The sequence below is a fragment of the Molothrus ater genome, chromosome 9, assembly GCF_012460135.2.
Source record: "Molothrus ater isolate BHLD 08-10-18 breed brown headed cowbird chromosome 9, BPBGC_Mater_1.1, whole genome shotgun sequence".
Lineage (NCBI taxonomy): Eukaryota > Metazoa > Chordata > Aves > Passeriformes > Icteridae > Molothrus > Molothrus ater.
Window position 1 is genome coordinate 3542173 of NC_050486.2, and position 21062 is coordinate 3563234.

The window sequence follows — 21062 nt, forward strand, 5'->3', positions numbered from 1 at the left end:
TCATTTTTAATTGACACACAGCTTTTAGCACACCCTTTCTCTCCATAATTTAAGTTTTCCCCTAACTCTATCCAGAACGACAACAACAACAAAAAAGACAAAACAAAACAAACAAACCCAAGGAAAAAAAAAACCACAAAAAACCAAAAAACCACCAAACCCCAAAACAAAAAAAAACTCACCAAAACAAAAAGCCCCCCAAAGCAACAAACCAGAATTCAGCTACCCAAACAGGAAATCAACCTTTTCTACAGTACTACTATTAAACTTGTGTCTTCTCAAAATTTTGTAAGGAGGCAAGTAGAGGCAAGAAACTTAGCATAATTACATTAGCACACAGCAGGAAGTTTTGGGATTAGTGCTTATATTTAGTACTTTGGGCCTGACAAATAATCAAACAAAAATCAAAGCCTGAGTGATCTAAGCATCAAAAAACTCACATTTCCAAAGACATTAGTTCAGCTTGAGAAAGAACAAACACATCTACTGCTCATTTAAAGCATTTTGCAACTTCTCCACAGGCGTTTCCTTAAATGATGTTCTAAAGAAATTAAGGATAAATTGCTGAGATAAAGGGGTGGGATCACTTCAGGCAGACAAAACTTCCAAGTGATAGGTCCAATCTAGCATCCCTCCATTCCTTTAAACACTGAAGCTGCATGGTGAAGAGGGAAGACTCCAGTTTCTGTGCTGAACACTCACCAGCTTGTTTTCTCCTGCAGACTTCAGTTTTTCCTGCAGCTTCATCGTAGTGTGACGGATTCGCTCGATTTCCGCCTGCTGTTTAAGGATGAGCTGCCTCTCCTTCCGAGCAGCCTTGTTTGCCTCCTGGAGACGTTTAATTTCTGCCTGTTAGGTGTAAAAGATTCAGCATCAGAACACTGACAGACCTCTCTCAAGAACACACTCAAAGGTGCCACAGTGCCCTTGCTATGGGTTTGACATGACTGCAGTTACAGGCTGAACTTCAGTAGCAAAGAACTGGAGATCAATTAATCAGAGTCTCAATCATGAGATTATAGATAAAGAAGGACCCTGGAGAACAATGTGCTGAATATGACTGAAATGCAAATTAAAACTTACAGGTAAGAAATATTGCTGTATTCTGTATTTCCAGTGTCTGAAAGCCTTATGGTACCATGCTTTCAACAGGACTTTCCTAAAGGGCATCCCTTACCTTTTCCTGCTGTAATCTCAGCAGCAGACCACGCTGCCTCTTTCGAATAGGAGGCATCTTATCATCCTCTCCCTTGTCTCTCAAATGCCTGCAAAGAGATTGAAAGAAAGAAGTACAAATAAAGTAATAAGATTGCTTTACAATAATAAATAATAATAAAGCAGTGTTTTAAAAGTGCACAATAAGCCTTTTACTCTTTGAAGTGAAAAAAAAAGTTTACTTTTCCTATCCTGCAGAAGAGTATATACCTTAATCCTTGGCATGCTCTATGGTAGAATATTTTGCATCGTTTGGTCAGACAGGCACAGTAAAAAGGCCAGCACAGGTAATAGGAGATCACAAAAGAATGGGCAGAAGCTCTGCAGAGGTAGCACACTCACCATTTGAGAAACACAAAAGGAAGCACACTTGGCTCACTATCTAATACTCTTTGTCAAATCCACAATAACAAGAAATTGTAAGAAAATGTCTGCTGAACAATAATACTGTCATGCAGAGAAAATTACTGATTAAATCTGGCCACTGCTGTTTACTAGTATCAGTGAGTACTTCAAGTGGACTTCAGGACAAAGCATATCTTAGACTGGAAACAAAGCACTCAGTACAACATGTATCCAGATTCACAAAATGTGCCTGATTCAACTAAAATGACTTCAGATACACATCAAGCAAAGACAGGTCAAACTGTTTGACAGTTTTATATCTTCCTGAATTAAGATGTGTAGAGGAACGGTTGGCAACTACCTCCTCCAACTGACAACAAACATCTGCTCTTCTACTGTTTCAGTGAAATTCTTAATCAAACCCCATTCAATGTAAATATCAAAGCACATTTATAAACTGGGTCCTGTTCTTCCCAAGTCCCAGTAACAACTGCACAGAACACTGATGTCAGAAGATTAGTTCAACCATTAACACTTAATGAAGGAGCAGTAAGGTGGAAACAAAGCCTTGAAAAGTAGAAGGAAATGGTCAGTCAGCAGTTATGTATATTCACAGCTGCCTCACTTTTTCTGGTGTTCCAGCCATGCCAGCTCAGCCTTGGTCTTCTCTTTGAGAGCCTTCTCCCGGAGCCGGAGCAGTGAGGACTGATGAGCTGCTCTCATTTCCTCCTCTTTCATGTACTGTCTTACCATCTCCATGGTAAACTTAGAGAAACTGTCCTGCCCCCCTGAGAACGGCATGCTTAGCTCCTAGAAGGAAAGATAAAGTTGGCACAAATACCACAGAAATGCCATGGCTTTTTTCCACTTACAAAGTGTATGTCTGTGTGTGCATATACACAGATAAACAAAAACAGATGTAGGAAGGGAAGCTGTTTTTAATCTGAGCTTTGTGTAGCCCAGCTATTTTTGCCCTATGTGACAGTTTTTCCTAGCTCTATGTTAGCATAGTTGGAGGACTTAATCCACTTTAAAACCTACCTCAAAAAGTCACTCCCCTCCTAAGCCACAAGGTAGAGGCCTGGATGGATTGTTCCATAAGTCATCACACTTGTTCAACAGTGACATACAGCATGATTCACACATCTCTCTGTTTTGAGATGCTCAGAGAACCACAGGGAGGAGAAGAACCCACAACCCAGCAAACACAGCTAAGGACAGCTCACTTGAAGCTTATCAGTTTAACCATGTCGGCTCAGTTAATTTAATTTAACTTAAAAAATCTACCTTGATAGATGACAGAGCTGTTTTGTCTGGGGACACTTCCTCATCAGAATCATCACGAGTGCCTCGCTTCTTCTCCAGATTATTTCTGCGATGACTCTCAGAGGGCAGCAAAGACCGAAAAGATTTTTCTTCAATCTCATCCTCTGTCATGGACTCATCAAATTTCAGGGAATACTCTGTTGCAACAGAAGCGGAATCTGAGGGAGAAATCAGGGAAGCTGCTTTCCACTCAGTTTTGCACCCCAAATGCAATTTTAGTCTGTCTCATCTCACTGATGTTAGGGGGGTCAGAAAGACAGGGAGATAACTAATGTAGAAAAATGGGTGTTTAGGAAAGAGTGATTTTGAGTTAGAAGACATCTATTATTCAGCTTTGAGAGACCTAACAGATTTGTGTGCACAGATATAAACACATCTGGAGTTGCTGAAACATTTGGTGTTGTGCCGGCAGGTTCAGCACGTGAGCGTGTGGCTAAGCTAATACAGCAGAATCTCAAAGGTTCCCATCTCCCTGTGCCATTCTGTTACCTCTTAATTCACCTGGGGCTCAGCTTTCTTCACACACTTTCCCTCATTTATTTCAGAAATTCATTCTGAAACAGCACCACCCTCCCTCCCTCTCCACCTTCAGGCCCATCACACACCAGCAGCAGAGCCAACCTTTTTCATCTGGCAGGGACAAAACACTGTCACTGGGCAAGGAATCATCTGCAGCAGTGTGAGCCTGCTCTTCAATACTGCTGGCTGTCTTCTCACGACGAGAAAGCTTTTTCTCATTCTCCTTAGAAGATGGAACTGAAGGGCTCTCCTGGCGGCTGCTGGTACTACTGTGTTATCCAGAGATTATGTTTTTAAAAACACTTTGCACATTTCAAAATACTTATGTTATATTACTGCTGTACACACCATGAATAACATCACAACAATAACCAACATGCAGAGGGTTTGGTTTTGGTTTTAAAATGCAGTTTGGCTATTTTAAAATTCCAAGTTTCATCAAACTACTGATTGTTGGTTTTATTCTAGCTTAAAATCCATGCGGTTGGAAGGTATGCACATCCTTTACAATGAGTAGTAATGATAAACAAATGCAAACAAGTTCTTCTTCCAGATTTTAGAAGAATGGGTAAGTTAGAATTTCTGTTTTAGAAGTTAGGAGAACTACAGAGGACAACATTTTTCCAGTCCAAGATCAGAGAAAGGCTGTGAGAAATTTCACAGGACCTAACTGTATCAGGTAAGTGAACAGAATACAAAAAGCTTCTTACCTCTGATCATGAACCTTTGATCTTGAGGACTCAGAGTAACTATCAAACATTGGTGAGTATGTCTGTTTTGAGTCACCAGTCTCCTCTTTACCTTGTGATATGGCAGCAGACTCACATTTCCTGGAAATGAGAAGCATTTGGGGTCAAGCTGCATTGTCTTAAACATAGGAGTAATACAGTTTTCATGAGTTTTCATCAGTTTACTAGAAGTAGTAACAGCTAAAATTTCTGCTAAAAGATTTCCTAAAGCTTAAACTAGCTTAAATCATCCCACAAAACATTTAGATCATCTTTTTCTACTCTTTTTTATGTAGAGTTTCACAGAACCAGTTAACGTCACCTTTGCTGTATGCTATTAAGGGCATAAAGATGGAATCCAAGTTCATCTTAAATGCTCACTCATTAGGACATCTTAACATTTTCTGCACAAACAGATGAAGCAAAACCTAACAGATCTTACTTCCCCACTCCCAAGATGTGAAACATTAAGCCAAACCTGTTTGTATCAGCTCGGGCCCTCAGCTGCTTCATGAACTCTGAGTGGTGCTGCCGCTGGTGGTCAAACAAGGCGGAGCCGGGAGCAGCCGGGGCACTGACAGTGTCCCGTGCTGACTCTGTCACCTGAGTACAGCAAAAACATGGCAATATGTCAGCTTATCAGCATCAAAATGCTTCTGGAAGAGAGAATAATCATTCTGGCAGCCAATTTAGTGATTTATAACAGCTGTGGAAGCCGTGAGGTTACAATGGTTTGTAACAACACATGTCACTTCTGATGGTAAAGGTGTGCTCATACTGCTCTGCGAATGCATATCCCTCCATACTCCATTCCTTTACACATAATAAATTACAGTGTACATTCAAAAATATTCCCAGCACATTGGTTAAAGATGTTTCCACTGCTGCATTCCAGTTAAAACAAATGGCTGTTCAACTGAGTACCCGGAGTCACTTGTGAACAGAGATGGAAAAGCTACTCTGCTGATCCAGCATCAGTGACCAGGTCATCCCCATCAGCCTCTCCACCAGCACCTCTTATGCTCAGACTTCAAACTCCAGTCAAAACCTGATGAGGTTAAAACCCTACACCAAATAAAAGCTGTCTTCTCTGTTTCTTCTCCATTGTATCTTAACTGGTTTCTACCCATTACAGCTCTAAAAACTACAAATGCTTCCTTGTCTTTATCCAAGACTTCACTACCTACTCTCAATGACAATACACTGCATCTATTTGAGGTGTCTGAGCTTTTCTGCTCCTTTAATCCATTCTTGTCTACTCAAAAATTATTTAAACTTCTCATATTTGACAGAGCCCAGAACAAGTACATCAGTATTATTCTACAATTCCATTACTCATCATAAAACCAGACTTGGTGAGCACCAACATGTGCAGGTGCTGTGAAGAAACAGTTCTGTTCACACTCGTCAGCCTTTTGTGCTCCATCCCATAATACTGACCCACAGTCACAGTGATTTCTAAACTGTGATGGACTAAGAGCATTTCTTGGTTACTGTGTTCCTTATCCATGTTTGAAGCACCTGCTACATACTGGAAACAAGAAGTATAAAAACTGATAAATTGATATAAAAACCTGAAAACTAATAAATATTCTGTATAGCACAAGATGAACAAAGAGATTCAAAATGAGGAAACTTCAAACTCTGTACCAAGTCAAAAGCTTTGCTGAAGATTCTCCCTTCTCTTTTTTTTTAATTTTATTTGTTGTTCTACCTTCAGCAGTAAGCAAAATTGCAATTCTCTGCTTTTCTAATTTAATTTGCACACGAAACAGATATAGGATCAATTCTTGATGGAGAGCAACTCTTACAAACTGAAGATGCTGTGCTCACTGTCATCAATCTGTCCTGGAAGAACAAACTTCTTAACAGTTCATTAACTGGAAGATCATAAGAACATGGAACAGGGATTTAAAGCTGCTGATTGACTTCGAAGTAACAATGCCAGAGCAGCTCCTTTGAAGTCCTATCATTTGTCATGTTATGAAAGTGAAGAAGTTGTACCAAGAATGACACCAAACAGAAAATAACTTAAAAGGCAAAAAAAGTATTAAAATAGCTTTTCTCTCTCTCGCTGGGGCCTCACCTCACGGAGCTGGTGAGTTGTATCTGTAGAGAGCAGTGCAGGTTCTGCCTGTTTGGCTGCAGCCTTGCACGGGGGCTCGTGCCCAGCCTCCTGCCGTGACTGCACCAGCTGCTGCAGTGACTCTGCATGGACCTAGGCAGAGCACACAGACAGTTCAGCTCTTCAAAACGGTCTGGCCATAGTAACTACACATTTATTTCTCAAAATCTGGCAGAAAAAAGTTTGAAGCAGGCCCTTGAGAGTTTCTTTTAGTGTATTAAACCCTTTTAGCACTTTCATATGTTCACAGCTTCAAATTAAGAATATCTGTAGGCATGGATTTACTTACAACATTTTGCCTCTTACACACTCCATATTTTTAAAGGGCAGTCTTACCTGGGCTGCCTTCTGCCTTGCCTCTTCCATTTGTCTCTGACTTTCTAGAGCTTCTTGTTCAGCCTTGATTTTCCAAAGAGCCAAGTCCCGTTCATGGCGTTGCTGTTGTGCCTACAGATGAGGAAAACAAGTTTTGGCCATGCAAGTGAAACATGAAGATGTGATTTGCTTCAGCCACTGGTTGAAGCAAACTACCTTCTTAAAGATCTGGATCTACTCTGCTGGGGGTGTCTCTTCTGCTTGACACAGAATTTTTAACCCACTGACCCTCTTCCTTTTTAAGACAATGCACATTCCCCATACTCTTCCACCACAGTGCAGAAAGGAGTTTAGGAGATCAATTAATTCAACAAACTAGAATAAACAATCTTGTCAGCATAAGAAACTTCAGCCAAAAATACTGTTTTTGTGGAATAAAACAAATCGTCCAGCCCAAACAACTACACTGCATGGCACTGGAACTCAACATCAATCCCAGTAGACAATCATGCTTTTATTTGAGGAACACAACCAAAACAAGAAATACAACCAAAACAGTGATTCCAGCTAAGAGTATATTAATGACACGTACTCCAGAGTAGCTTCTTCCTTGGTGTCAACTTAAAATAAGGAAGATAACTGATGTTCATCCTAAAAAATGGCCACTAGCCCATCATGCCCATTACAATTCCTCTGCACCGCTAACAAAAGCTTAACTTACCCTAACTTGATAATTTTTTTTTGCAAACAAACAATAAAACAAAAAAAGAGAAAGATTAAGACAAAGAAGTATTGTCCCATTACCTTGAGAATCTGAGCCAAAGAAACACTCTCCTGCTGGGCGAGGGAGATGCCTCGTACCCGCTCCAGGTCCGAGAGCTGCCGCACGGACTCCTCGATAGCGCTCAGGTAGTTCAGCTCTGCTGAGAGCCGGTGCTGCAGCCCCGCGGGGGAGAAGCGCATGCACCCTGCAGGGCAACAAACACTGCTCACCCTCACACACCTCAGGCTCCCACACCAGAAACTCAAGGAAAAATGCTCTAGCTGCTCTGGCACCAGCATGGCTTTTACAAACACTCACCGCTCGCTGAGGCTGCTCCTGCTGCAGACCTGCTGGTTCCCAGGCCCCCATCAGGGAAGGCCACGTTTGGCTTCAGCCCTGGGGCTGAACCTCCAGAAAAGCCAGCAGGTGACTTGACTCTTTCTGCTGTGTTGCCTGCAGAATCCAACTGCAACATTTTCTGAGAGCCAGATGATGGGGAAGAAGTCGGTGTCTTCTGGGGTCTTCCCTTGTCTGAGAAACTGACAGCGAAACAAAAACCAAAAGGAGTCAATAATTCTCCTAGTCCAGCCACTTGGTAAAATAAAGGAATAACCTTGTTCTTCCGTTCCTACACACAAACAGATCCATGCAAAGGGCACAGTCTGTTCAGTTTGCACAGGTCCAGTCTATTTTCAGGAAATGCCTCATGAGAGGGGTTTTGTTCCTAAATCCCAGTTCAGAGTTAAGTTTCTAGAGCACCCTATTTTTCCCCAATTATTAAGCCTAGTTAGCACATACACAAACACACACATTTTTTTTTTTTAAATTAACACAGTATCTTTATGTTGTACATGACTAGACAAGCAGTTTCAGCGACTCCTGTTAGGAGGCTGGCATGAGAACGTCAGGATGCAATCATCTGCATCTGCATTTTAAGAAGTGAACAGTTTACTATCAGCACATGGATGCAACTGATTGTGACAAGCTACTGCCCTGAGTTTTGATCTCTCTCCTAAAATGCAATGGAGACCAAAACTTAACTTGAACAATTCTTGAGATACTATGGTAAACTTTTTGAGAAAAGACATTTCTTTTTTAAACAGAGAAAATGATACAGATGCTTCTTAAATTTACTATTTCAATTTTAATAGGTTGAAGAGGATTAACAGTGGCTGTTTAAATCCTTTGGGAAGACATTCTGCTTTACTTGGCACATCGTGGGAGGTCAAAGGACCTTTCCAAGCCAATCCTGGATGCCAGCAACAGTCATCAATAGAAGCCAATACCTCAGAACTGCTCTAAACCAACACAAAAAGAGAGATCATGCAAATTGTTTGATGCTTTTTAGAAAAAAGTGCAGTGAAAACTGAGTGTTTCATAACCATCTTCATTGGACAATTAGCAGAAAAACTGCATTTTCAGCTAGACAAAAAGAGGTTGCAACAGAAAACATGTTTCCTTCTTTTTTTAATACACTCTTTTCCAAGGATGGGTTAATCTCTGAAAAGGCATCAACTCACAGAGCTGGACAGACTTTATGAGTATTAGCTGAACACAAGTACAGCCAAAACTGTCTGTGTATCTACTGAAAAAAGAAAGGTGACTGCACAGGTTGAATAAACCTTGACACATTCCTAACTGACCTTTTCTAGAAGAGGGAAACAAAAACTGTATTTCAATGCTTAAGGTACTGAACATGACAGGACACCAGGTTTCATATTTAAAATACAGGGAAGAAATGTTTTCTGCATGCACATCCTACTAACATTTGACCATTTCTGTTACTTCCCTTTTGCATATCCAAAGACACAGCCAGTAACATTACCAAGCATCATTATATTTGCATAAAGTTCCATAACAATCCTGTTACCTCATCAGGGAGTGTCCAGACAAGTTTTCCAGTGTGCTGTCTGTATCTGGGTTCTGCTCATGCTCTTTATTAGAAATTCTGCTACTCAATAAGGATTTCTTAGCTTGTTGGGATCCCCTCTCTAATTCAGACAGTATTTTATCTTCTTCCACAGAAAAGTGGTGAGAACTTCCATTGAAAGCATCCAACCCTAAGAAGCAACAATAGTGTCAAAAGTTTGTTTGGTTCTACATGTGAATACCTTACCATCACAGGCCCCAAAACAATGAATGTGTAGAAGTTTTTCCCCAACTAAAGAAGCCTTTGAGTTAGAAGTCTATAAATCCAACAAGTAAGAAATGTAGAATTGGCAATGAATTTCTTCTGTATATTGTGTTCACTGCCAAAACTCTCACTCAGCTTTTATTTCAGCACACTATCAGTTTAAATTAGGAAACTACATGTTTGATTCTTTACTACCGATAATCAGAATACAGCCTAGCTTTTTGGGGGAAAGGCAAAGAATTTTGAAAAAATAGGAAGAGAGATAATTTAGAATGCCTAATCCTAGTTTTGTCATGTTTCTATTGGCTTAAAACCTAGGGGTTTTTTTATCCATTGCTCATATACTATGGGTGCACCAAGCCTCAAGTTTATTCATGCTTTTGTAATGTACAGGTTACCACAGAAACCAATGTATTTATTAATTTGTGCACTGGTGAAAACTAAGGCATTTAGGGAAATTTGCTGTCACCTTCACAAACATGGCTGTAACCTACTGGCATTTTCTCAGTACAGAATCTAAGGATAGTTCCCACACAATACTAAAATTAACTTATTTATCAGAAGGCTGGTTTAGGAAAGGAAGCTTTTCAATGCTGTTAACAACTTCGTGTTTATTCAACTTTAAATTACTGTATTTTAAGGTTAGAGAATAACCAGAGTAAAAAAGAATCTAAGAAGGAATCACTGAAGGAATGAATCAATCATTCTATCAGTATTAGATACGTAGTACTGCAATTTTCCTAATAAGAAAAGCTTCAATAAAAAAGGATCCTCCACATCCAAGTGTTGCACTTACTTTCCTTTTTCCCCCTCTTTTTGGAGGAAGCAGAGGAGCGGGAGGACGCTGCAGACCGGGGTCCAGACGAGTGCTGAGAACCAAGGGGAGGCTCAAGGGGAGACTTCCTACTGGGAATTTCTTCCTGAATGCTTGAATTACTGCTGCCACCAGCACTAGAAAGGAACACATTGTTGGTGATTAAGGAGTCCCAGCTCCCATGTTACACTGTGCACAAGGAAACTACCACACTTTGCATTAGAGAGAGATGACTAAACTGCACTACTCAGCCCATCTAGAAGAGCATTGGTTTTGAGATTAAAAGCTATGACAGCTAAGGCATTGGGAAGTTTGATATGATATTGAACATACTGAAACATGCTTCCAATAATATGAAACACTAAAAGATGGATAACAACTGTGCTCTCTAATTTTAACTCTTAAGAGCTATTTGACTCCAAACCTGAACAACATAAGAATGACTCAAAATGTGACTGCATTTCAGATAATCTCTGGGCATACAGATATCAACTGCCAGAAATAAGAGCAATTTTCAATAAAGGATTACAAAAGACTTGCAAAAAAGAGATGCCAATGCATCATACACTAAATGATACCAGAAGAAGAAAGAAGCTTTAATCAGAAAGAATCATTTTCAGTGTGCAAAGTGACATTTAACTTCTTTTCTTCTGAAGTATCACTGGTACAAACACACTTGTGGCCTTCCCCAAGGTGGCCAAAAGATATAAATATAGCTCATTACAAAAAAAGAGGGTCTTGGAAAATTCAGGAAGCCATGTAGTAGGCATGGACTCGATGATCTACAGCCTTCAAATTTTAATCTGAACAAAAGCTTTTAAAAATTCTTACAGACAGTTAATGTATCCATTACTAAGTAAGCACTGACAAATGCTTACTGAAAGCAATTACAGATTTACCACAAAGTTTTGAAGTACTGAAGGCATTTTCAGACTTAAAATAGCTTTTCTATTTTTTCTGAATTCCAAGACTACCCAACTGAGCATTATTGCAGCCACACAAGTCAGAGAACTAATTTTCACCAGACTACAAAGCATAAGAATCTTGTCTAAAGAATCTTGTCTAAAGCTACCTTTACAGGCTAAAGAACAGCAAAAATTAGACAGGGAACAGGAATACTGGACTCTGGAACAGGAATACTTGACTTCACCTTCTGCTCTATTAACTGTAAGGTCCTAAGAAAGTTTTTCATCACTTTGACTAGCACAGTACAGCACAGCAGAAAAGACACCCAGCATATTATGAACCAGATCTTGTATTAACCATTTTCTCTTGAATTCTGAATTTTTAATTTTCTAGGAAGTCTAACACAGTTACCTGAGGTCACGTGAAATCTTTTTGTCTGTTAAAGTGCTGCTTCCCTGCGAGGAGGCAAAGTCATCCTCGTAAGAAGCCACGCTCTCTGCAGGGCTCATGGCAGGGAGCAGAGGGCGCAGAAGGGCAGAGCCTCCGTTCAGCCTTTCCTCAAACACTGAGGTGTGGGGAGAGAGGGGAGAGGACAAAGATTATAACAAATACAAACATACATCAAGTAGGTAATAGGAATTTAAATGCTCCCAACTGTGAGTTACAATGACTTCCTTTCAAACACAAAATCAAGAGAATAGCAGTACAGCTGTTTTAACACAATGGCAGTTTTAACACAACATAATGAGCACAGTCTTCCTCTTTTTGTAAATTATTGAATTCTTTAGTCCATTAACCTACTCCAACCAAAACATTCTTGAAGAGTACTGTGCTTTAGAGTAGAGCCATCTGCGGAAAATTTCATGCAATCATCTTTAAAGAAAATAATATGAAGGTAAAAAAGAATTGAGAAAAACCACAAGACAAAAATCAACTCCTCAGAAAACACTCCTCCTCAGAATGAGGAGCTCCAGGGTAGAGACAAAGTACTCATAAAAAGAGGAAAAAAATTGTACAAAAAATGAAAATAAAAGAGCATGCTGCATGAGACAGTTGTAAATCATGTCTTACGGAGATTCGTATTTGAGACCTCTGAAAGCACATTCCTTAACTGCAAAGTATGAAGTGCATGGAGCAGTAGGACTGGGAAAATTCACAAGAGCTTTGAGAAATGCTTCCATTTTTACCTTTTCCATGAAGTTGGTAATTCTTTGCAAAGATGTTGATGACACTGTGGGGACTTCCCTTTGCCAGTTCCTCCCAGGGCCCCTTGCTGTGCGTGTCACTTGTCTGAGTGAAAAGTGGGGAATACCTCTCAGCTGCTTTCTGAAACTCCTTTATGGGCTCAAAAGCATTTCTCTCCCGAATACAAAAATCCTTCTCTTTTAATGTCTCCAACATCTTCAGTGGCAGCTGCTTCTGCTGGCCTCCTTCCTCTTCAGAGAGGTTTTCATCACTCAGGAGAGGCCCTTCGCTGATGGAGTCAATGCTGGACTCGTGAGGAGTAACGGCTTTGCTCAGAGGATACGCCTGGTTCTCACGCCCTGGGGACTCCATCTGCCTCTTGGATAAATGTCCCAGGATCCCTTCATGCCTGTTAGCAGCAGGAGACCTCAATCCAAGGCTGATTACATCAGTAAGAGGTCTGATGGTCTCAGGCAGCTTTTTGAACTCACTAAGGTTGCCTACCCCAGGAAGGCTGTCATCAAAGGCTGTATGAGACACGCAGGCACCCAGCATCCTTTGAATTCTGGCTGAAAAAGTATTTTCATTTTCCTCCCTCACAGGAGGACTCACAGCCTTTGCCCACCGTCCCTCATCCTGGTTTTCTTGCATAAATTCTGAGTTCCACGTGGTACCATAGTTGATGCCAGCACCAGCCAACTTTTTGGCTTCAGTTTCAATCCTGCTAGAAAGGGAAGCAGCTGTAGCTTTTAAAGCTTCAAGGCGATCTAATTTGCTCTTATACTGGCTGGCAGAAGGTTTTACCAAGAGGTTTTCCTGTGCAGCAGATGAATTCATGTACAACTGAGGCATCAGGGACCCCACAGGGGCAGAATGGCTCCTCCTGCCTGCCAACATTGCATCACACTCCTTTGACAGAAGGTCCATCTGCTCCAGACTCCAGTGCTGGGAACAAGGGCCTCCACTTGAGCCCAACAGAGCTTGTGGGTGGGGGAGCTGGACTCTTGGGCTCAACCTGTCTGGCTGTACCCATGGAGGCTCCATCAGATCGCTCCTGAAATGAAAAGTCAACATTTAGTTGATGATTTACACGAGTACTGATGTCTTAGATTAAAGCATTGTTGCCACAGATTTAATTTCAGGACAAAATACTTTTTGATGGAATCAGAGGGGTGGGGAATGAGACAGTAAGCACAATGTTATTTAGTAAAAAACCAACAAACCAAACAACACAGCACCTCCCAAATCTGAAATGCCATTGATGGTGTACTCTTTGTTTCAGGGTTTTAATAAGCTGAGATTTCTCACTGCCAGCAGTCTTTTCCAAAAACTTCCTGGCCCCAAAAGGGAGAATTTTTTTTTCCTTCTCACCTGCCTGTGTCCAGAACACCTCATAAGTCCCCCAAAAAAACTTCTTCTCTGATGACTATGAGGGTCTCTGAATACCTTAAGCAGTCCTGTGAGTCTCATTTCTCCTCTACTACTAGTAATTATATCTTTTCTTTATGATGTTACACTAACAGTATTTACTGTGTTTATTTTATTCTACACATGGTAGTACATGGCATTCCTTGAACTTTTCCAGAAGGGAAACAGGTCTCATTGCACTTACTAAGTCCGAGTACCCATAATGAAACAAGAATACATTTAAGAAGCAGACATTATGTAGTTAAAAATGAAGACACTTGCACAACAGGGATATTAAGAATATACAAGAAACTTCAGGATTTTTAGTTCCTTACATCTAAGTGTTTGGTGAGGCACCTTGACTTGCAGTAAGAAAACTTTGATAATACACTGAACAATTCAAAATTGGGAAAACTGCATGAAAAGAAAGAGGGAAAGGCTAGTTTCAAGCAGAAGCAGCCATGTTTGGTACTTCATAGAGAGTAACTAATGGCTGAATCTGAGACAATAGATCAAACAGCAACACTGAGCAAATGGAGTAAGAAAAATCAACAAATACATTCATATGATCTTGCCCAATGGCAGAGGAAATAAGAGTGTCCCAATATGAAATACACACCCCACTGATGTCAACAAAACATTATCAGCAATCATTATTCGCTTTATTTACACACTGGCAAATCAGCCATAGCCGAAATTTTCATATGGTTTCCTGCATCAGCTTCCTTTTTACTGCCAGGAAAATGCTGTAATTGACATAAAGACAATCACTCTCACTGGAACAGGAACTCAAGAGCCAAGGCTATTTTCTCCTCCCAGAGATGAAAGCAGGAGAACTTTGCTCTCTCCCCCAAGGCCCCATCTGCTCACCTCAGTAGCGGCAGCTGTGGCTCTGAAAGGGACATGTCACTGCTGGAAGAGGCACTCGGAGGACGCTCTTGAGCCTTGTTTTCTTTGTCAGATTCCCCAGATGGTTGATAACCAGGTCTGGGCTAGAGATGAAGACAACCAGAAAAATGCATTTTCAACAATGTGTCAGAGTTTAGGAGCTCTTGCTTCATTACAATTGAGAGGGCTAATATCCACAATTCAGCTTCTCTTTAAAATAGAAAGATGATTTCCAGTCAACTTTCTAGTAAGCCTTGCTGGGCCAAAAAGCAGCCACTAGCAAAGAGGCTGTACATTGAAATCACTCTGTTTAAGCAAAGCTACACATTTTGATTTGTTCTTTTTTCTTAACTGATAACCACCAGAACAGCACAAGTGCCAGCCTCCCTAAACATCCGAGCTCCTATTCCTGCAAACAACTGCAAGACCTTAAGTTAGTGAATCAGCTGTACCTGTGTTTCCTGCACCGTCGGCAGCTGAGGTGGCTCTTCTAGAAGTGTTCGTTCCAGCAAGAGTTTGGAATAGGTTTCCTGTAACCGTTTGGCTGCTGAAGGCTCAGGAGGAGGCACATTCTTCACTTTAGTAACAGCCTCTTTCTGCTTTCTGTAGAGCTCTTGGAGCCTTTTGTTCTTCTGTTCTGTTGCCTCCTTTTGTGCTTTCTTCTCTTCATTCTGCTTCTTCTTCCTCTCCTCCTGCTGCCTGATGATGTACTGCCGAACCTCATCACTGTCATAGTGGCGTTTCTTAGAGATCACCTGAGGCTCCTCACTGGCTGCTACCTTGTCTGGTTTCCTTTTGGTTGGACTGTGGCTCCTCAGAGTTTGAGTTGGCAAAACAGATTTTTGATTCTGCTTTTCCACGTCTGTCTCTTGCTTTGTACTCATGGAATCCAACTGCAGGTCATCAAGAATTCCACGTATCTCCACGGGCAGGAAATCCTTGTTTACAGAGGCATGATCTTCTTGGTTATCACCTGGAAGAGCAGCTTCCAGTTTTCTCAGATTGGTCTCAGACCGAACTTTACTTCTTGACCTTTCAGAACTTCTTGAAGAGCTTTTACAGGTAACATCCAATCTGGAATCAGAACCTGTCCTTCCAATGCAGCCTGCTAAAGAATGAGATGTCAAATATGTCAGGTAACAATCAAATTTGGGAAACAGCTGCAAAAAGAAGGACGAGGGAGGAGTGCAGATCTCACTGTAAATAGGTCTTTGCTTCATCTGGTGTCACAATCTGAATGTGGCAGCCCTTGCTCAGACTGAGCCCACACCCTTTCTACTCTCACCATCCTCACCACCTCACAGGCATTAGAAGCACAGAAGTTCACAGCATGCCTTATTTGTCTGTTTGAGATTCTGTATAAACTCTGAAAAAGGCTGGTGGAGGAATCAATGAATATTTATGATGCACACGGATGACATTATACTGTATCTGGAAAAACCACAATCCCTGTTCAACTGGGATGCTCAATCACAGCTTATGGATTATGCACAGCAAACTTACAAAATTGATCTGGCCTTGGACCATGCTAGCCATTCCTTTCCCCACTGGCTTCAAGAGGCAAAGACAGATTGCAAGTGGTCCATTTTTTGGTTGCAGCCTATATCTCATCTTTTCCAGACACCCCAAGCACCCTTGCAGCACATACCACCCCTCAAGTCCCATGTGCAGGGACCATGACACCAAAAAAAGTCCATAATGCACCCAGGAACAGAGCTTATGCACCCCAGCCATGGTTGTGAGCAAAATTTCCCCCCACCTCCCTCAAATTCCAGGTTAAAAATAGGAGCAATTTTGATAAGAAACTCCTATCTCAGAACATTCTATCTCAGAAGTCTGCTGTAGTCTGCAGACATGCAGTGTTATATAATAAAGTAAAATGAAGTAAGTCCAGTGATAAAAGAACAACTTACCAGACTTGGCAGCTCTCTCTCGGCCTGCTCTGTCACTGGATACAGCTCTTCTGTCCTGTTCTATTCTGGGAGCTGGACCCAGGATCTTTTTTACCAGCTTTTGTCCCTCCCGCCAGGAGGATGCACTTATCACATAGTTTCCACCTTCAAAATAAAGAATAAATAAAAGCCAAGCTCTAGAGGATTTGCCATGGTATCAGAAAGAAGTATCATTGCAGCCATTCATCATTTCTGTACCATTTAGTTCTGCATTAGTGGTACAGCTGCAGTTACACAAACAGCCAGAACACTGATGCCCCAGTGTAACACCCAAAACACACTGCAGCATATTAAAGCCCTACAAAAACTGATTTAAAAAAGAAGAATGCTTTATGAAGGTCTAAAATATACAAACAAGCCTTATAGGGACAGGGGTAATATTTCTAGAGCTGTTGACCACCACTCAAATATGGAAAATAAGAAATAAAAACATAAAAGCAACTAAATTGTTGTAATGAGAGGAACAAAAATAAAGGTGAGTTATAAAAACCCCTTAAGCTTCCTACCAAAATAATATTAGCTAAAACTCTAGGAAAAAACCTCAAAACTACTTTAGAGGCTTTTACAGGTAATTAATTGGTGAGATACATGTCTTGTAAGGAGGTTAAAAAATATCAAGCACCAGATGTTTTACACCAACTAATGCTAACTCACTGTCCCTTAGCTGGGACTTCTGTTCCAGCACTGAAAAAACAGTTAAGAATAAATCCTATTAGTTGATACTTATTAATTCAAGGACAAAATACCTTGCAGGTGACAGTAACCCAATCAAAATGTTCTAGGATTCTTTTACCTAGAACATTCTTCCATATAATTAAATAATAACAACTGGTTATGGTGGCATCTTTACCTAATACTGGGTAGATTAAATGATAGGTTTATTCAACTCACCTTTCAACATGCTAACTTCCAATACTAATATATTTTTTTTTAATAATGACCTTAAAAATGCTTTGGAGAAAAATACAGTATAAAATAGAAAATTTAATTAGGTAATTCAGATGATTAATAATCTGTAAATTAATCAGACCTTTCAGGGGTATTTAATTGTCAGAAAAGCACCTAACTTGAATATATAATTTGCAGTTGATTTTTAACGATTCCATTTCAGGTTCTACCTCCAAGTGCTCTGCCTAAAGAAACCCAGCCACTGCAGCATGAGATCACCACAGCCAAACAAAAAAGGCACTGTACTGGGCCCAAGAGCACTTTGAAGACAGGATACCAACAATGTCAAGTGAAATCCAGCACAGCAGAATAATTGTTTTGGCAATCCCAGTCCTCAGTTTCCAACCCCCTTTCTTGTTGTTATTTTAACCTAGAAGTCTGCAGCCCACTACTCAACCCTTTGCTAGCAGAACTCCTTGCCTGCATTGTAAATTACCCAAGTATTTTATAAAAGAGCTGTCACTTGAAACATGTCACTTCAAGTCTCTGTAAAACAGAGGCATCAGCCAAAGGGGTTCTCCTGCAGAATTCACTGTTCTCCCATTAGTTCTGTGTGTGTTTAAAGAGCCAGGGTAAAGTGTCATCTTGCATCTCCAGTCAGCTGTTTAACTCCAACACGCCAATGGGGCAGAACATGAGCCATGGCTATTCATAGCCTTGGCCATGGTAAGCAGTTTCCTACTGCAGTGACTGGAGGAGGATGGACATGACACTTAGGGCTGGTTCTTGCCTTCCAGGGATTTCAGGCCATCATTTTCCATGGATTTAATCCATTATAACAGGGGGTGGCTTTGTACACAATAAAGGGGCTGGAGCTTACAGCTGTTGATTCCCTAGAAGGCAGAGAGGATTTCCTCACAAGGGAAAGCAGAGGAGTGGGCACTGATCTCCTCTCCATGGCAACCAGTGACAGGACCTGAGGGAATGGCCTGAAGTTGTGTCAATGGAGGGTTAGGTTGGATTTTAGGAAAGGATTCTTCATTCAGAGGGTGTTTGGGCACTGAACAGGCTCCCCAGGGAACTGGTCACAGTCCCAAGACTGATGGAGCTCAAGAAGGGTTTGGACAATGCTCTCAGGCACAAGGTGGGATTGTTGGGGTTGACCTGTGCTTCTCTCTCACTTGGAACTGTCATAAATATATAAGACAGCTGAGTGTGATTCCTTAAGTAGGGATTGATCAGCATAGGAGGGAGTAAATCCATGCTTATCACTTGAAGTGTTGGTATTTCTTACCACAAAATATTCACAAGCAGGATTTACAGCATGCAGAAGCACATATTCACTCTCTAAAAATCCTTTGTAATAATTTTTAGAGCTGCTTTTTATTTCTACAAAATGTTTACAGATTATGGTCACTGTACACAAGGAAAAATAGAATACCTTAAGAGGGGTTCAAAAGGTGCCTAAACTTGCATATATTTAAAGAAAAGAAATTGCTCAGTGTGTGATTGCAGCCATAGCTACTCACTTTGTATGAAAACTAAAACCAAATACGAAGCATATCTGGAAGTCTTCTTAATTCTTTTGCTGCCAATATCAAAGATTCACACTACTGGAAAACTAAGAAGCACTGTCAGAATTCCACACGTGCTTAATTTTATTTTCTTCTATAAGGCACTGCTCTACAGAAACCTGCTTTCATCATCTTCTCTAAATAATTAAATTTAAATTGTATTTAACAATCAGTGGAATTGTCAGACAATAGTGGAGGAAAAAGTTATCAGTTGGTAAAAGAAATAAACATTTATTTAAAAATACCAAGATTTGGAAGACTACTCAGGGAATATGTGTTTACATTATTTCACCAACTGAAAAAGCCAGGAGTGGGTTAAGGAGAAATGAAGGTGCAGAATAGCAATAACTCGAAACATGGAAGAACAACAACCAGAGAAAAGCCAGGAGCATCCTGTCCTCTGCTTCCTCACTGAGAAATCAGCCCAGAGAACACCTTTGACAGCAGCCCCTCCTCACCTGATGGGAAAGCAACTCAGCCAGTCCCACTGGCACTGATTTTAAGATCATGTCTCAGCATTGCTGACTGAGCCATGGGTCAGGCTTTATCCAGCTTCATCACACCCCAAACAGAGACAGGATCCAGAACAGATCTACTGCTTCTTTTTGTCTACATAACCCTGACAGGTACCTAAGGATACCTCTCCCCACAAGAAACTCACACTCTCCAGCAGTTTCCTCAAGGTGCACACAGCAAGTAGAAAGGCAAAAAATTAAAATAAACCACAAAAAAAGTGCCAACAACAAAACCACACACAACCCCCAATGCAGCACAGTGCACAAACTCACTACAACAGCACTGTTGCACATCTAAGAAGGCTTTTAAAGGAATGCACTTCTGTTTTTCTTTCTTGAGACAAAATTTATCTCTGAAGGACATGTAACAATCCTCCCTCCACAGCAGAAATAGTCACCTTGTTTGGACTCTGGACTTGACAACCGTGTCAGTTTTTGCGCTTTCCGCACTGGTCTTGTAGATTTCCTCTCTTTGTTTCTCTCACTAGATTTTCCTTTTACTGTTGAATCCTCTAAAAACAAACAAAAGCTGTTAAATGATATCCCACAGGGGAGAACATAGAATAACAAGCTTGCTTCAGCATCTGAAAAACCAGACCTCAGAGAAACATAATAGAATTCACTGACTTTCCCAGATTATACACCCAGATCAATGACTTCCAGTCCAGCACTTTAAAGTCCTCACAGAATTTTGAATCAAGGTCTGTTTACCTATGCACTGGAAGGCAGTGAAGCCACAGCAAGGCCATACAGATATTTACAAAGTTAGTTTTCAATACTAAAAAGAAATGTTGTCAGTTTATATTAAACAGTTGTTGGTTCTCTTCTGCTACAGATACTACATTTTACTGCTCTAATGTTCCACAAGGACATGCAGTTCCTGAACTCAAGGGCTGCTGCTTCCACATTAATGCATGACAGCACATCAGGAACTCTGTGGCCACTGTTCCCACTGCTTTTTGGTTCCTCCTCGTTGAAGAATGGGATCAGATAACCTAAAACAACCAAGATGTTGTTCAACCCCCTCTATGGACAGATCTGAAGCTTTATTTAGATGCCAATGTAAACATTTAGAGCCCCCTATTTCATGTGAATCCACTCTGATGGATGTCCATAGGAAGCATCAGAGGCAGAACAGGATGTCGTATTACAAAGATGTAAGAATGGAATTTTTGGAGTCTTTCTCACCCTTAGCACCCCTTCCTTACAGATTTTCTAGCTGCCTTTGAGGCTGACAACAAGAGCAGGTAAGACAATCAATGCAGTGAGTACCACAAGCCTCAGGGATTGCATTTGCAGAAAGTTAACTTCCTCCTCACCTCTTTTAGCAACAAACAGCCCTTTCCTGACTCCAGGAAAGTACAGGCTGCTTCTCACCCTGCTCCTATTACAGCAATTTTGTTCTACTATGGCAAATCCTGAACATCTTTTAGACAAAATTACTGGAAACTTGGGGTCCATAT

At 40.9% G+C, this 21062-nt stretch overlaps 1 protein-coding gene across 1 annotated transcript in view; it reads right to left on the bottom strand.

Annotated features, from left to right (window-relative positions):
• CEP350 (centrosomal protein 350) overlaps positions 1-21062 on the bottom strand; it is a 70138-nt gene that overhangs the window by 31399 nt on the left and 17677 nt on the right. Inside the window, exons 9-27 of the mRNA XM_036387780.1 lie at positions 19998-20111; positions 16584-16727; positions 15123-15778; positions 14653-14774; positions 12378-13429; positions 11602-11755; positions 10267-10421; positions 9207-9396; positions 7655-7875; positions 7378-7541; positions 6595-6705; positions 6220-6351; positions 4612-4736; positions 4116-4235; positions 3508-3674; positions 2848-3044; positions 2186-2370; positions 1178-1265; positions 703-849 (exon numbers count right to left, since the gene is read on the bottom strand). Coding sequence (XP_036243673.1) covers positions 703-849; positions 1178-1265; positions 2186-2370; positions 2848-3044; positions 3508-3674; positions 4116-4235; positions 4612-4736; positions 6220-6351; positions 6595-6705; positions 7378-7541; positions 7655-7875; positions 9207-9396; positions 10267-10421; positions 11602-11755; positions 12378-13429; positions 14653-14774; positions 15123-15778; positions 16584-16727; positions 19998-20111 — 4244 coding nt within the window. The remainder of the gene's footprint in view (positions 1-702; positions 850-1177; positions 1266-2185; positions 2371-2847; positions 3045-3507; positions 3675-4115; positions 4236-4611; positions 4737-6219; positions 6352-6594; positions 6706-7377; positions 7542-7654; positions 7876-9206; positions 9397-10266; positions 10422-11601; positions 11756-12377; positions 13430-14652; positions 14775-15122; positions 15779-16583; positions 16728-19997; positions 20112-21062) is intronic.